Here is an 18,264-nt window from a genome sequence, read left to right on the forward strand (position 1 = left end):
GGTGGGCCTGTATTGCTATAAATTTCCTTCTTAGTACCGCTTTTGCTGCATCTCATATGAGTTGGTCCCCTACTATCATTGTGTTGCTGTTAATTTCCCATTTTAGGTCTGTTAATAGTTGCTTTATGTACTTTGGTGCTCCTGTGTTAGGTGTATATATATTTATAAGAGTTAAGTCCTCTTGATGGAGTGTCCTTTTTATCATTATATACTGCCCTTCTTTGTCTCTCATTGCCTTTTTTATCTTGGAGTCTACTTTGTCTGATATAAGTATGGCAATACCTGCTTTCTTTTGTTTGCCATTAGCTTGGAGTACTGTCTTCCATCTCTTCACTCTGAGCCTGTGTTTGTCTTTACAGCTGAGATATGTTTCCTGGAGGCAGCATATTGTTTTGTCTTGTTTTTCAATCCATCCAGCCACTCTGTGTCTTTTGATTGGAGAATTCAATCCATTTACATTTAGAATGATTATTGACACACCAGGGCTTGATATTGCCATTTTATCACTTGTTTTATGGTTGTTCTGTATTTTGCTTGTTTCTTGTCCCATGTATTTCCAACTGCCAGTTCATTTTGGTTATTATCTATGATGATTTTCTCTTTATCATTTGTGTCTCTGTTCTGATTTTTTGTTTAGTGGTTACTGTAAGGTATGTATAAAAGATCTGGTAGATGAGATAGTCCATTTTCTGATCGCCTCTTATCTCCATTAGCCTATCAGATTCCATCCCTTTCCTCTCTCCCTTCTGAGTTATAATTATCACAACTCATTCCATTTTGTGTTGTGAGTTTACGATTAAAATGAAGTGATTATAGTTATTTCTGATGCTTTCCTTCCCTTTATGTTTAATGTTATAATTAAGTGTTTGCTAATCTGTTCTGATAGCTGAAATTTTCTGATTTTGTCTGTCTATTTATCTCTTTGCTCAAGGCTTTGTAAACTCTTTCTTTTTTTTCACGTTTGAGGGCTTTCTTGATCATTTCTTGCAGGGGGGTTCTTGTGGTGGTGAACTCCTTAAGCTGTTGTTTATCTGGGAAAGTTTTTATTTCTCCATCGTATCCATAGGATAGTCTTGCTGGATAGAGTATTCTTGGCTGAAAGTTTCTGTAGTTTAGAATTTTGAATATATCATTCCTTTCTCTCCTAACCTGTATGGTTTCTGCTGAGAAATCCACCAAATTCTTCATAGGTGTTTCTTTGTAGGTTATTTTCTTCTGTCTTGGTGCCCTTAATATATTTTCCTTGTCATTGACTTTTGCCAGTTTTACTAATGTATGCCTTGGAGAAGGTCTTTTTACATTGATGTAATTAGGAGTTCTGCTAGTTTCATTTACCTGTAATTCCAGCTCTTCCCCAGGTTTGGGAAGTTCTCAGCTATTATTTCTTTGAATAAGCTCTCTGTTCCTTTCTCCCTCTTTTCTCCCTCTGGAATACCTATAATCTTTATGTTGCATTTCCTAATTGAGTTGGATAATTCTCGGAGAATTTCTTCATTTCTTTTTAGTCTTAGTTCTCTCTCCTCCTCCATCTGAAGCATTTCTATATTTCTGTCCTCCACATTACTAATTCTGTCCTCCATAATATCAGCTCAGTTATTTAAGGACTTCAGATTTCCCTCTATCTCATTAATTCATTGTTGTTCATCACCAACGTTTCAGATTTTTTTTTATAGTTTCAATCTCTTTTGTGAAGAATTCCCTCTGTTCATTAATTTTGTTCCTGATTTCTATGAACTGTACTTCTGAGTTTTCTTGTAATTCATTGAGTTTCTTTATGATAACTCTTTTGAATTGTCTTTCATTTAGATTGTAAATTTCTGTGACTTTAGGATTGATTTCTGGGTACTTGTCATTTTCCTTCTGGTCTGGACTGTTAATATACTTCTTCATGCTATTTGATGGAGTGGACCTTTGTCATCACATAGCAGTAGTATCTGGTCACAGATTCCACCTGCCGCCACTGGCTGGGGCAGGAGCTGTGCTTTCTGAGCCCACTGTGAACCTTGGCAGGTGTGCCTGCCCATTGGAAGCTGTGCTGACAGGGCCCATCTGTGCCCTCCTGCTGGCTGCTGCTGCTTCACACATGTAAGCAAGCAGGCTCTCTGGTGGGGGTCCCCCACTCTGGCAGACTGGCCACGCTGGTGTGCCAGGCAGGAGGTGGGGGAGGGGCTCTCTGTCTTGCACATGCAATCCCTCAGGCTCCTACTCTGCACTCACTGTCTGCCTGCCTGGGCTCCTTGGCTTGGTGGGGACGCCCCTGCGATTGCTTAGCCACCTCAGTGTGGAGTGTTCCCATGGACTGGGAGGCAACTCCGAGAGCAAGAGCATTCCTGCAGAGGGCTGCCCTTTCCCCCTTCCCCTCTCAGAGTCATGCACCAGCTGCTGTGCAAGATTCTGCGTCCTAGATTGCTGCCACTTGGGAGGGAGAGGAGATCCGCCTACCTTCTTCCACTGCCTCCCAGAGGTGTCCTGCACCCCCCTTCAGATGTACAGCTGTGTGGATCTCTCAGATGTCTATTGTGTGTGTGAATGTCCTCTGCTGGTTTATGAATGTCCTTTCCATTGTATCTTATGGGGGGGAAACTAAGTAAAGAGCTCATTCTGCCATGATGCTGATGGCACTCCGAGTTTTTCCCCTTTTATTAAGAGTTCTTTCAGTAGCCTTGGATGGAATTCAGACCCAGGGTTGGGAAAATGATGTATTATTCAATCTCATCATATCTGTACCACAGCCAACCAACTCAAGGCAATGGTGAACTCCCCTATACTAGTCCTTTGGGTGGTACGTGCACAACTGAATAGAAACTTGGGGACATGCTGAGGAGGAGATCTACTGATCTGTCAGCTGTATGATCTCCATCCAAGATCATCCACACACTCTCAGACAAGGCAATGCTGTTTCCAGCTACCATAACATCTGGTCCAGGGGCTTGTTATCTTTTTGCAACTTCTTTTTCTATTTAAGCCTGCTTTTGGCGTTTATTTTAACCGAATTTCTTTACACAAAGTTAGTGTTGATTTGCTCAGCACCCCAACCCCACTGAGGATGTTCTAGCTGTCAGACCTGATTTTCCTTGGGTGTGGGCCAGTATGCACTGAGTGGATGAGCTGTTGGATCCCTGCTGAGGAGCAGACATTTTATATGTTGGATAGATAGGCAACAGCAAGCTATGTTTAACAAGGGGACCATTTGGCTGTAAAGCATTAAAGAAAATTGATTGCTCATAGATGTAATCATTCATGATCACTGACAAGTTACACACTGTACTGCAGATGCAGTCATTGGTTCTTTCAACAGAAAACAACAATAAAAACTTAAGAATTTGTCATCAACAAACTCCTTTACAGCAAGACTTTGACACCCAATAGTGACTTCTAACCAATCAATGCTCCATCCTTTCCTACATAGTTCCTCAAAAGAATGGTTTACAATTTCCTTTTTCACTTCCTCACTTCCCATATATTCTATTAAATGGATTTTGTAATATGAAATTATAAACATAAGGAAGATGTGGTACTTCCTCCCAAGCTCTAGTGAACAAGTTGCTATATATATTTCAGGCTTTTTATTAAGCAATCAAGCAGTACTGCCACAGTTCAAATATCTTGTACTCACCTTAATCCTATTCTTTCCTCCTCAGTGGTGACTACCACCCAGAACTTGATATTTACCATTCCTATACATGTTTTTAAATTCTATGTATGTTGGAAACCATAAAGAATATGTAATACTATTTTGTTTTAAAACTTTACATAATGCATCATACTGCGTGTATCCCACAGCTTGCATTTTTCCTTCAAAGTTATTTGTTAAGATTATGTAATTTTCACATGTCACAAAACATTTAAAAAAATTTTCTAACCATTTTTAAATGTAAAAACCATTCTTAGCTCATAAGCCATACAAAACAGGCAGTGGGCCACTTTGGTCTATAAGCCATAGATCGCCAACCTCTACTCTATAGCATTCTATTACCATGTTTATTAATCTGTTTCCTTATTATTGTACATTAATACTGAAATTTCCTCTGACATCTTGTACATGATAAATATGTTTTGCCAAATGATTTATGGGGACCTTATAAAAAGGTTTATTCTCTATTCTTAGGGTATGGAATACTATATATCTTAGACAAAGCATGCTAATTTTGTTCTTCACATCTTTTATATCTTAATGTTAGTTGATCAATCATTTCTAATATCTCTCTATGATCATAAGAATTCTTCTTATAATTTGATCAGTTTTTGATTTATGTATTTCAAAGTTATGCAGTCACAGACATACAAGTTGATGATTGTTTTATGTTCATAACAGATTATTCCTTTTATTAGGATGGAGTGTTCAAAATTAGCCCTTTTAACACTTTTTGCCATTAGTTCAGTTTTCCCAACATATTATTATCCCACTGATATATATTTTAATACCTTTATTTTTCAAGCTCTGTTTGTCATCTAGTTTTAGGTGTGTCACTTATAAACAGCACAACTCTATTTTTTAATCACTCTGTAGGTAAACTTACTCCAGCTTTGGTGTGGTGGTTAAGAGCTTGTACCAGACCACTTGGGTCCTAATCCTGGCTCTTCCACTCATCTCTGTGTGATTCTGTACAATTTCCTTAATCTCGCCACACCTTGATTTTCTCATCTGTAAAAAAGTTGAAGATAATATTAGTACCTCATCACAGGGTTATTGTGGGGATTAAATAAGATAAAAGTTCTTAGAACAGTGCCCAGCACGTAGTAAGCACTCAGTAATTGTTAGCTATTTAAAATTTTTTGTGTAATTGTTGATATGTTTGGTCTCATTTATACCATCATTTTGTGTTTTCATTTTATTATCTTTTTCTCTTTGCTTACTATCTCTTTTCCTGTCAATATCCCCTTTTTATTTCCTCTGTTTTTTGAATGATGTATACACTGTATTTCTATTATTTAATAATTATACTTAAAAATTTTACTGCTGGGGCTGGCCCCATGGCTTAGCAGTTAAGTGCACGCGCTCTGCTACTGGCGGCCCGGGTTCGGATCTGAGTGCGCACCGACGCACCACTTCTCTGGCCATGCTGAGGCCACGTTCCACATACAGCAACTAGAAAGATGTGCAGCTATGACATACAACTATCTACTGGGGCTTCAGGGGGATAAAAAAAAAGGAGGAGGATTAGCAATAGATGTTAGCTCAGAGCCAGTCTTCCTCAGCAAAAAGAGGAGGATTAGCACGGATGTTAGCTCAGGGCTGATCTTCCTCACAAAAAAAAAACAAAAATTTTTTACTGCTTTATTGAAATATAATTGATGTACAATTTGATGAGTTTTGATGTATGTATACACACCCAAAGGCATCAAATCAATCAATATAATTAACATTTCCATCACCACTGTTTTAGTAGTGTTATCACAGATTCTTTGTCTATTGACATCCATTAATTACAGGCCACACTAACAGCCAAAGTAGTTCTATCTCCCTTGTGACCCAGACCGCATACTCCAAACTACCTTCTTGTCTCTCTCTCATAGACCAAACCAATATTTCCCCTTCTCTAGATCAACCCAAGACCAGGCAACAGACAAGTAGCGACAGCCCCTATCCCCAAAGCCCACCAAAATTATTTAAACTAGCCAGCCCTAAGCTGTTTGCCCTGCCTGCCTTGCCTTTCCCACGGAAACCCCAATAAAAGCTCTGGCCTAGGCTTTCCACTCCTCCTTTCTGCCTCCTGACCAAACCTGGTGCTTCCTCATGTGGCCCTGTGTGTCCTGGCATACCCCCTTCTCTCGGTAAACGTAAATAATAAATTCTTCTTTCAATGACATTGACCTCCCCGTGTCATCACTCCACCACCTCCATAAATTAAAATCCCATGAGCACATATTAATATGACCCCCAAAAGTTTTCTCATGCTCCTTGGTAATCTCTTTCTTCCTATTCCTCCTCCCCCACTTTCTAGGCAAGCACTGGTCTGTTTTCTGTCAGTATAGGTTAATTTAAATTTTTTAGAATTTTATATAAATAGAGTCATATTTTATGGACTCCTTTGCTTGAATGCTTTGATTCAGAAAATCATTTTGAATTCCTTCTTTGTTATTGTATATATCAATAGTTTATTCCTTTTATCTTGCTGAATAGTATTCTATTATATGGCTATATAACAATTTGTTGATCCACTCACCTGTTGATGGACATTTGTGTTGTTTCCAGTTTGCAGCTATTGTAAATAAAACTGCTATGGACATCCATGTACAAATTTTCATGTGGACATGTCCTTTCATTTCTCTTGAATAAATAACTACAAGATAAATAACTGTTATATGGTGGATGTGTAGTTAACTTTTAAAGAAACTGACAATTTTCCAATTGAGTTGTTCCATTTTATATTCCCACCATTGGTGTATGCGAGTTCCGGTTAGTCTGCAATCCTCACCAACATTTGGTATAGTCAGTCTTTTTTAATTTTAGCTATTTTAGTAGTGATATCTTATTATAACCATGTATTGCATTAGTTGTATCTTTTAAAATAAAATGTAGTTATTTCTACAGCTAATAACTAAAGGAACTTTTAAAATATCATATTTGTACTTATCGTTATTTTTTGCTCATATGTCCTTCCTCAGAATTCATTTTTCTCCTTGCTGAAATATATCCTTTATTAATCCTTTTTATAAGGTTCTGTGGGTGGTAAATTTCCTTAGTCTTTATCTTTATTTTGCTCTGTCTTGAGTGATAGTTCAGCCAGTACTAAGCACTTGGAAGATATTGTCTTCTGGTCTCTATTGTTACTAATCAGAAGTCTCCTGTCAGTCTATTATCAGATTTTTGTAGGTTATGTATGTCTTCTTTCTGGTGGATTTTAAGAATATGTCTTTATTTTTCACACTTTGAAGTTTTTCTATGATGTGTCTATACGTGGATTTATCTTTATTTACACTGCTCAGAACATCTAACACTCTTCTGATGTGAGAAATGTCTTTGATTCTGCAAAATTCTGTTATTTCTCTTCCAATATTGCTTCTCTGCTTATCCCTTCATTTTTTTCTTCTGGAACTCCTATTAAACAGATCATGGAGTTGCTAAATCTTTCCTCTATTTCCTTTAATTGGTTTTTAAAGTATATTATTTTATTTCTTTGTCTTTGTGTACTGTGCTTTGGGTGAATTCCTCAGCATTATGTTTCAATTTGCTAATTATGTATTTAACCATGTCTAGTTGAGAGTTTATTTGAGAAGAGACATTTATATCTATTCACCTTTTTATAAGTCCAACCAGGCCTAGTCCAGTGCCTTTTATATAGCAGTTTTACAATAAATATTTGCTGATTAAATGAATATAGAAAACACCTTACATAGCTGATCATTTTATTTCTTGCTTATAGATATATGTTTATTAATACCCAAATGTCACATTTTCATACAACAAAAAATACCATATAAACAAATTTGCAACTTATAAAGCAACACATTATATTAGATTCTGTCAATACAAACAGATTTTCATGTAAATTTCAATGTCTTTGTCGTGGTTTGGCTTTGGGGTACCCAAGCCTTGTTTTTCTCTTTTGGGAAAGCTTGTGGGATCTTCTGGAAGAACTCTTAGGTTATAAATACTCTGGACAGCCCTAAATTTTGGATCCCTCTAGTACTTGATAATTTCCATCATTCTTTAGTCATAATTTTATGGTAACAAAATCCTGGTCTAGTATAGGCGAGAATTTTCTCTATGTTGCTTCCAGTGCTCTATTTGCTGGTGCTGGGCATTTTGTGTCACACAAAGCAGCACATGAAAAGATGGCAGGAGTTGGCTTTGTAAGCAGGCCATCCTCTTTTTAGTGGGAAGACACACTGAAGAAGTTTTACCCTTCATTCATACCAAGTGAATCTCTCCTTCAATTTTTTCCAGCAGTAATTTGAAGTGCATTTATTAGCTCAGGATTCACAAAGTACACAAGGAAAGATGCTAGACTCCTTTAAACATATAAGGATGTTGGCTAGCTTGACACAACCAGTTAAACCAGTAAGATCTCATAAAATGGTTATAGCTGGTGGAGTCTAATGTTCAGAAGGGCTACAGGCTGATTTGTGCAAGAGCTTCCTAATGATGAGCCCAACTCCCAACAGTATTGTATCTTCTCTGCAGAGGAGTGGAACGTTTATCAATTCTTTAATCGCTGCTCTGACTATTGTTGGGCAACAACTGTTCTCCTCTTTCACGTTCAGATGTCCCTGTCAGGTTGGGAAAAATTTCTATTATGGTTCTGCATTTCTGGTCATTCCTGCCTTGATCCTTCTGGTTGCTGGCTATGCTCTGAGAAGCCAGATGTGGACAATTTCCAGTGAATACTGCTGCAGCTGTGCCCCTCCACACCGGCGAATCAGTCCCCTGGAGCGCAAGCTGGCTTGCCTTAGGTTCTTCAGCATCACTGGGAGAGCGCTCGTTGCTCCATTAACATGGCTGGCGGTGACCCTGCTGACAGGCACCTACTACGAATGTGCAGCAAGTGAATTCGCATCTGTGGACCATTACCCAGTGTTTGACAATGTCAGTGCCAGCAAACAGAAAGAGATCCTCGCTGGGTTTCCGTGTTGCAAATCAGCTCCACCTGACATGATCTTGGTAAGAGATGAGGTAGCTCTTCTGCACAGATACCACTCACAAGTAAGTTCTTGATTTTTTTTCTTTTTTCTGCTATGCTCTCCCATATTAACTACAGTCACTAGAAATATTTCACATTCCTGCTGCTTCTTGTATTGTCTAATTATGAAACACAAACTAGATGCCATGCATCAAAGTGATTGCTGCAGAACGGCTATGTAAATATAGTTAGGATGTGGGGCTTTGGAGTCAGCAGACCTGGATGTGAATCTTGCTTTACTATTTATTAACTACAAAACCTTAAACCAGTTATATAACTTAACCATGCTTCACTTTTCTGTGCTGTAAAATGGGGATATTGATAGGATCTACCACGTAGGGTTGCAGTGAGTAATATATGAGCTAATACATCTAAAGTGCTCAGTACTGTGTCCAGAATCTATATTGAAAACAATGAATTTTAGATATTGTTATTAAAATTATTATCACTATATTACTAAATTTCATCTTTATGCATATATATATTCTTAAATATGCATTCTTGTACATTAAAATCTCATCTAAAATTAGAGGAAGCTTAATTATGATTAAAAATAAACTCCTGGGGCCGGCCCAATGGCATAGTGGTTAAGTTTGCATGCTCTGCTTCAGGGCCCAGGGTTCGCAGGTTTGGCTCCCCGGTGTGGACCTACATACTGCTTATCAAGCCAGGCTGTGGTAGGCGTCCCACATATAAAGTAGAGGAAGATAGGCACGGATGTTAGCCCAGGGCCAATCTTCCTCAGCAAAAAAGAGGAGGATTGGTGACAGGTGTTAGCTCAGGGCTAATCTTCCACACCAAAAAATAAATAAATAAATAAAAATAAACTCCAATAATGGTTCTAAATTTAGCATCCTTACACAGCTTTGGGTGAGGGGTGGCGTGAGGTGGAGTGAAGGCCCGAACCTATTGCACTTAGAGGTTAAGTTTAAAAAGTGTAAAAGCACATTTTTCTCAGTAGAGAAAGAGTCATTGGCTTTCATCAGTTTCTCCAAGGGATTTGAGGAAAAAACACATTTTTGTTGTTGTTGTTGTTGAGGAAGATTGCCCTTGAGCTAACATCTGTGCCAATCTTCCTCCACTTTGTATGTGGGATGCCGCCAAAGCATGGCTTAATGAGCAGTGTGTAGGTCAGTGCCTGGTACCCGAATCAGCGAACCACAGGCTGCTGTAGGGGAGCACGTGAACTTTAACCACTGTGCCACTGGGCCAGCCCTGGAAAAAATACATTTTTAAACCACAGCAATACAATAAAATCACATTATTTTTTAAACTACTTATTGCAAAGGCTTCACATTTTTTGACCTATCACTTTTCAGTTATTACAATTTACAAGTGCTAATGCTATTTAGTCAAAAAAATTGCTATCAACACTCAGAATATTGAAGTGTGGCATATGGCCCAGTTTAAGCAATATTAGGAATCTCATTAAGACAGGCTTTGTTTCAACCTTTTTATACTAGCCCTAAAGTTCAGGCAGAGGAGCTACGTGAAGACAGGTGAAAAGTCAGATAATCAACGGTGCAATTAACTTTAAAAAATGTTCTTGCTTAAGAAAAACTAAGATCTTCTTAAAGTCAAAATAAAATGTCTTAATGCATACACAGACTTCTGTGAAAAGACAGTTTTACTGTTCCGAATACCATCAGCCAGTGGATATTTTGGTTTAGTGACAACAAAACTAATATTTATTGAAATGTTTATCATATACTGTGTAAATATTTTCTATCTTAACTCTAATCATCGTAATCTTAAGAGACAGGTATAGTCAACCCCATTTTACAGATGAGAAAACGAAAGCGCAAAGGTTTATTACGTAACTTTCATAAGTTCATAGACCTAATAAATGGCTGATCGAGATATTCGAAGATCATGCTGTTTCCATTTCACCAGGTTGCCTTTTGCGACTATTTCAAACTTCAATCTCATTTGAGGAATATTGTCTTTAAGTAGGATTATTGTGAGTTGACCACAAGACCATATTAAGTTCAAATCCCTTCTCTGCCCATACATCATTCTAAAATATCTTCCTGACTAGTTTCACCCCATTTTAATCTACCTTCTACACCCATGCCAAAATCATCTTTCTAAATGCAAATTGTATGGTGAACGATATGCCCCCTCATCATATAAAATCCTTCAATGATTTTCTACCAGCCTAAGCACGAATCCAAATTCTTGACATGACATGCAAGGTACTTCAGCATCTGACCCCTGACCACTTTTCCACATGATTCCTATGACCCTGTGAATCCAAACTTCTTGAGGTTCTCCCAACTCTTCACACTCTCAATTTTCTGTCTTCTTGCCTTATTAGAACTCTCCTCAATTTCTTGCATCTGGTGAACACCTCTTTAATAATTTAAATCAGAGCATCACCTCCCCTGGGAAGTGTTTCCAGATATTCCTCTCCCTTAAGTGAGTTCATTTCTCTTCCATTGTGCTTCCTCGGGCCCTGTGTTCACTCATATCAAAAACGATCACATTTTACCACATTTCTTGGCTTGCTATTTTGTCTCCATCTTTAGGCTTCAAGACTGTGGAAAGAATGAATTTATTCTTTCTTAAATTATTCACATCTGAGTTCCCATAACCAAGCACCACGTACAGCATATGGTGGGAGGCCAACCTGGGGCTCAGTAAATGACAGCTGATGAATTAATGGGCATCTGAGATGGCCTTTCCTCCTCCATGCTGGCCTCTATTAAGTTAAATCACGATGAGTATCACTTTGTAGGTTTTAACCTCCACAGAGTGCAGCTATCCCCCTGTGCACACACTGGTAATTCCAGTCCTGTCGGTGAATCACAAGCCGTGGAAGAAACCTTCACCTCCCAGAGTGTGGCTGCCGACTGCTGGCTTCCCTAATTGTGTGGAACTTGTCTTTCTCACTTTACATAACAACCACTAAATATTGAAAAAAGAGTAATTAAAAGGAAAAAAGAGATACTAAGAGTAGAAAACAGCCATTTACATCAGGCTTTAAAAGTGGACACTAAATATTTGCAAATAAAATCTAGTTCATTTTCCTTTCGAAGTACATTTCAAAAAAGAATCATAAAACTGTTCAGCAAGTGACTATTTGAAGGAGGAGGGAATTGAAAAGGAAAGTAATAAAGTGCTACACATGTAGGGACATAAGAGTCTTTTCACTGACTTTCTTCTTCAGTCACAAAAAATAAAAGGCAAGAGCAACTCAGGAAGAAATATCAATGAATACTTGTTGGCACCTTAGGAAGCCACTGAAGACACCTTAGGAAGCTACCATTATTATCTATCACGTCATCATTTTCATCACCATCATTATCCATTATTTATTAAGCACACAAAGACTGCTTGAGCCTGTACCTGACGGTTGAAAAGTAAAGTTGAACTAAAAGCAAAGAATGTAGTTTATGTACCTTATGCAAGGGTAATTGGTGGGTTATAGCCTCTGCCACTTCAAGGACAGTACTTAGAATCCATTCCAATTACCTGGTCAATATCCTTTGTAATCCAAAAACCAAGCTGAAATGGTTGGGCCTCTACCCCCCATCACACCTATCTCCATATCAAATGATCAGCGCCTTGTTAATACGTTAAAGACTAGAAAAATAAATTTCTTACCCACAGTTTAGTTCTCAGTTTTGTAGGAATCCTTATTACTATGGCTGTTTCTTGAACATTTGATGTATTGATGTTTTCTGTTTTTCTTTTAAATAATTATGGGAAGATGCTGGGCTGGATTTTGATCACCTTGGCAACCATCGCTGTTCTGATCTCCTGCTGTTTGGCGAGGTGCTGCTCTCCCCTCACCTCTCTGCAGCATTACTACTGGACCAACCACCTCCATAATGAGAGGGAGCTCTTTGAACACGCTGCAGAGCAGCACTCCCGCTTCCTCACCGTGCAGCGTCTAAAGAAACTATTTGGCCTCGTTCCTGGAAATGAAGATATCAAACACATCCGTATTCCTTCGTGTCAGGACTGGAGAGAGATTTCAGCACCCAGTCTTCTCTGCATGGGTGATGACTTGCAAGGTCACTATAGCTTCCTTGGAGACAGGGTGGATGAAGATAATGAGGAAAGCAGATCAAGAGGTATTGAATTAAAACCTTGATTATAGCGCCTTTCACAATTCAGGTTGCTTAACAGGTGCTTTATTTTTGTGATGATGAAGTTTCAGCGCAATCTCTTCATCTTTCTCTCTCTCTTCTGTTACTTGTTTACATAAGTCCATCCAAAATGCTATTTCTAAAATCAATTTATCTGATAATTGTGCCAATCTCTTTTTGAAATTTCACTGATGGTCTGGTGATGCCTATTTTGGTCTAATTAAAACAATAGGGAGGGGCTGGCCCCGTGGCTTAGCGGTTAAGTGAACGCGCTCTGCTGCTGGCAGCCCCGGTTCGGATCCCGGGCGCGCACCGACGCACCACTTCTCCGGCCATGCTGAGGCCGTGTCCCACATACGGCAACTAGAAGGATGTGCAGCTATGACATACAACTATCTACTGGGGCTTTGGGGGAAAAAAATAAATAAATAAAATTATAAAAAAAAAATAGGGAATTTGAAGTCATATCAAAATTTGAATCTTGGTTTTGATACTAAGTAGCTATGTGAAAATTAATATTTTTGAGTGTCATTTTGTTATCTGCACATAGTAGCTGCCTCATAGAGCTGTTGTGAGGGTTAAATGTGATAATATAAGCAAAGTGCTCGGCATAGTGCCTTTCATAAAGTAAGTGCTAATAAATGTTACTTTCTCCCTTCTTCTTTGCATTCCATGTCTTCTATTTTCCTTGTCTCTAATTTCTGGTTTTTCTTTATTTCTACCTCTACATAACATCCAGGAACTTTTCACTGCTGTCTCATTTTTCTTCAAGCTTAAATATCTGACCTTTTGGGAATTAGGATACAAAGCCCTTTCTAAACTGGTAATATGTAAAAGAGAAGCCCACGCAAGACAGTCTTGAGTCATCCTGCCATCACCAGGGGAAGATGATGCATTACCGTATCATCATTACTGTGATAAATGTTATTTGCAGCACCTCCATACTAGGAGCATTTTTTTATACCCATGACATATAGTTTATTCTAGAAATCTTTCCCTCTATGCTCCACTACAGAGACATCATTTATGCCTTTTCATTATCAAATTGCACTTTTGCCCTCAAAATCCATTTGGGAAAGCAAGACTGCACCCTATACTTGTATATCCATTATCTAGAACTCCAAAAGCAGATGCCTACCTGACTTTTGTCTGCACGACTTTGCAATTCTAATATTTAACAATTTTTTAATTTATCTTAATTCTGATATGTGTTTTCTGCTTGATTTTTGCCACATTCATTTAAGCAACTGGTTCATTGGCCAAAATAAGCAAAATGAGGGCTTTTATTTATTTTTTAAAGCAAAACAATGGCTGCTTACTGGGCAATGGACCAACTGCCAAGATTTAAGCTGACTTGCAAGATTCACTTTCAAGGAGACCAGAGAACTTGACTATTTAAAATGCAATCAATTATTTGGTAATCTGCTTTTACACATCATGTAAGAAACAGTCTATTTTGTGTGAAATTATGGGTCCCTCAAACTTAATAGAAACAAATATAAAATGAATTTTAAGGAAACTATTTTTTTTTAACCAATAAGAGATGCATAGTGTAGTATTTTGCTAGGACAGGAGACATGTCCCTCCCTCACCATTACTTATTGAGCAAGTCAGTTAATCTCTCTGGGACTCAACTGTTTCATCTATAAAATAGGGATAATGATACCTTTCCTGCTGGAAGGCAAGGAACTGAACCAAACGAATTCTTGAGATCCCTTCTGAATCTCATAAGATTTTTATGTTTATGTTTATAGGTATACAGGTCAATATGTATACAATTTCCTGGAATGGTAGTAGGCCCAGGTTGTTTCTGTTGGAAGGAAAATATCACTGAGTTTGATTCTGAGCTTTCTCTAAAGACCTTTGCTGGCATTCCACTTTTAAAAGAATGTTAATGTACGGATCTTTTTCAAATGGCCAAGGAAAGCTATTCCACTTTGTCACCTAACTCTATGTACAGTATTGGTATGACATCACAGGAAGGAACTTTAAAAAAATAGAAGTAAATGTGGAAAGTAACTAGGGTCTTAGTTTGGCTCTGATATAAATGAGCTATGTAAATATGGAAGGTCACATCCACTTTGTTCTCTACCGTCTCTTCCAGCTCAAAAATTCTTTTGCTCTATTTATCTGAGAATTTTTGAAATTCCTCTGTATTTTACTAGTTTTCAGGGAATATACCACAGTAAACACTTTTCAATAAGATTTTCAGTTAACAGCAAAATCGAAGAGTGTATGAAGATAAAACATTACATAATCAGAAACAAGATAACAGTTGTATATATACTAACACCAAGAAACTTTCTTTCCACTAGATTCTGGAAGCCCTTTCTACATCAAACTCTTTCAGAGTATCACATACACAGTTTATATTTTGGACCACTTTATCTTGATCTTTCACTACAGCTTTCCAGCAAAGGATTATAAGTATTCTCTGGTCCTCCACATGACTTCAAAGGGTTTTATTGCATCTATGTGAACATTTAAAGGGTAGTACACATCCTTGAGATTTCACTGTATATTATGCATTTCAAATTAAATAAATTAAATTCCCCCCCGTTTTTTTTTCGTCCAGAATATTCTTTTGTTCCATAGCCAGACAAAACTTTTCCATTAAGAACACGTATTTCCTCCCCTTTATGTTTAATGGACTTATATAATTTTAAAACATATAATTAAAGTCAATTATGTGCTAATACTACCTTATATTTTGCTACCAAATGCTTTGGGCTACTACATCAAATGCTGTGGCTTGGCATATATACAGACTTTCTCATTTCTTAACTTCAACTTTGTCAGCTCCCCCATTGCTCTGTCACAATCTAAGTTGCCTCCTTTCCAGGAGACAAAACCAATCCTCATATTTAGAGCTGTTTTACTCAGTGTTCTTTATGTTTTCCAAAACCGAGTTGCAGAATTATACTTATGCTCATCATCTTCTTTGTCTCCTTTCTCTGTTTTCAATCTCCAATTCCATTTTTAAAAAATTCTATTTTTTTGATTGCAATAAGAAACAACAACGTGATTTTACAAAGCGTTTTCTTGCATTCTGTTTGTAGCATAAAGGGAAATCACATTAACCTTAGAACTCTGAAATATGACAGCCAAACAAAAGCCTTCCAAACGCAAGACTAGGTAGCTATTTGCTGCCTCCAATATAAAGTGTAGAGATACAATTTTAGCTTCTAAATAAGTCTACCAAAATTTAGCGCTGGTCACTGAAGAACAGATATTGGCAGGCTATCCTCAGCTATCCTCAGAGTAGACAGCTGCACAGCTAGGTCCTTGAGCTGCTGGGCGCAAATCTGTAAGCGTGACCTCTGGACCAAAGAGCAACAGATGGTATCTCCAGAGAGGCAAATGACATTATTCGTGACCCAAAGTATTTTTCTGTACTAACCATTAGGTAAGATTTAACTTCTCTAATCTCAGACACAACTTCAGAAAGAAATGGATTCCAAGTATTGTTTCCTCTGCTGCCCCTCAGTGGTCCAGACAAGTGTCTACATCCATCTGTGGTGGTAGTGATAGTATTAGAAGTAAAAATAATACGTAGTGCTCACTATATGCCAGCAACTTTAAACAAATTATCCCATTTACTCTTTATAACAAACTGGTAAACAGTCACATGTGATAAAATGACTTGCTGGAATGACATTAACTAACATAGAGAATGCAAAGGAATGTTGTGTAAAGTGCTATACAAATGAAATGCTTTCTCATTGATCTAATTATTTTAGTAGACAAACTGGTGAATCACGGGTCATAATTGGAATCCAGGTCTATCTGACCTCAATAAGATAGTTCCTCCATTTCACTGATGAGGTAGCTGAGATACAGAGAAGTCAAGCAATTTGCCAAAAGTCCCATACCTAAAGTGATAGAGCCAGAATCCAGCCCGGAAGTCTGCTTTCTGACCCTGCACTCATAGCCTGTGCTGGAATACAGCAACAGGAGGCAGCTTATCAACCTTCCAGGGCCTTGTGGGTGTTAGGAAGATTCTCCTCCTACTCCTGTCAATGAATAACTAAAACATCCTGAGCTCCAGTGATAAGGTGCCACATCACGTCTGAGCCCCCTCTTTCCACATCCACTGTACCTGCATATATAAGGGACCACCTGCAGGGCACTGTGCTTCTTAGCAAAGTGACTCGTCTGCTCTTGCTGGGGCATAACTTTGGACCTGAGCTACCAAACAGCCAGTGGCACTGATTCTATGAGCCACAGTCTAGCTGCAAGCTTGCCCAGGAGTCTCAGGTGTTCTCTTTCTTTTTTTTTTTTTTTTTTTTTTTAAGATTTTATTTATTCAGTTTTTTCCCCCCAAAGCCCCAGTAGATAGTTGTATGTCATAGGTTCACATCCTTCTAGTTGCTGTATGTGGGACTCGGCCTCACGTTGGACGGAGAAGTGGTGCCTCGGGGCGCTCCCGGGATCCGAACCCGGGCCGCCAGCATCAGAGCGCGCGCACTTAACCACTAAGCCACGGAGCCGGCCCTCAGGTGTTCTCTTTCTTACATAGGGAATGGGCGAGACACCATTATAATCTGTCAATTTGTTTTCAATAGGCCATAGTTACAAAGGGTCAAAATGGGGTCAGGAAAACAAGGTCTTTCATCATTCGTATGGTGCTGTACAAGTCAATGTCTCTGGGACTTTAATGTTTCCTTACAGGAAATAGGAGAGGGTGATAAAATTGAGGGAATGAGCGATTAAACTATTTTAAGTCACAAACCCCTTTGAAAAGCCATCCTGGGGAAAGCTATTTTGAGGAAATATCCAGAAAACTGTGCATACACACAGACACAGGCTCACATACCTCACAGTTTGCATACTGTGGTAGGCTAAATGATGGCCTCCACAAGGATGCTCGTTTCTAATCCCTGGAATTTGTGAATGTTATTTTATACTTTTTATGGCAAAAGAAACTTTGCAAATGTGATCAAGTTAAGGATCTTGAGATGGGGAGATTATCTTGGATTATCCGGTGGGCTGGATGTAATCACAAAGGTCCTTATAAGAGGGTCACAGGAGGAATCAGAGTCAGAGAGAAGGCAAAGCAGGAACAGAAGAGGAGTGTCAAGGAGTGTCAGAGTGATGCCTGAGAAGTTAGCCATTGCTGGCTTTGAAGATGGAGGGGGCCATGAGCCAAGGAATGCAGGCAACCTCTAGAAGCTGGAAAGGGCAAGGAAATGGATTCTCCTCAAGAGCCTACATAAGGAACACAGCCCTGATGACGCTTCGACTTTAGTCCAGTGAGATCTGTGTCTGATTTGCGTCAGAAAAGTAAGAAATAGATACTATTCTTATAGTTATAGAACTATAAGATAGTAAATTTGCATTGTTTTAAGCCACTAAGTTTGTGCTAATTTGTTACAGTGGCAATAAGAAACTAATACACAAACCAACACATTTCAGGAGTTTATGAACCCACAAGCCTGTCATGCATTATGTCCCCTGGATTAAGACCTCTTCAAGGTAATTTCTAGCACAAGCATGCTATGATTCTGCATGCACTGATGCTCTGCCCTAGGCAAAACTGTTGCTCC

At 38.5% G+C, this 18,264-nt stretch overlaps 1 protein-coding gene across 1 annotated transcript; it reads left to right on the forward strand.

The window, feature by feature from the left end:
- The first annotated feature begins 8,089 nt into the window (after positions 1–8,089).
- On the forward strand, positions 8,090–12,723 carry CALHM4 (calcium homeostasis modulator family member 4). Its single transcript, XM_004422244.3, has 2 exons — positions 8,090–8,647; positions 12,337–12,723. Exons 1-2 carry the CDS (start codon positions 8,090–8,092, stop codon positions 12,721–12,723), a joined length of 945 nt encoding a protein of 314 aa, XP_004422301.3.
- Positions 12,724–18,264: the final 5,541 nt, after the last annotated feature.

The sequence above is a fragment of the Ceratotherium simum genome, chromosome 19 (assembly GCF_057802395.1).
Source record: "Ceratotherium simum simum isolate JZ-2026a chromosome 19, ASM5780239v1, whole genome shotgun sequence".
Lineage (NCBI taxonomy): Eukaryota > Metazoa > Chordata > Mammalia > Perissodactyla > Rhinocerotidae > Ceratotherium > Ceratotherium simum.

Excerpts from the sequence above, each read along its gene's own strand:
- CALHM4 (XM_004422244.3), top strand. The coding sequence starts at position 8,090 with ATGAGCCCAACTCCCAACAGTATTGTATCTTCTCTGCAGAGGAGTGGA. Across the intron at positions 8,648-12,336 it reads TGCACAGATACCACTCACAA|ATGCTGGGCTGGATTTTGAT; the intron begins GTAAGTTCTTGA and ends AATTATGGGAAG.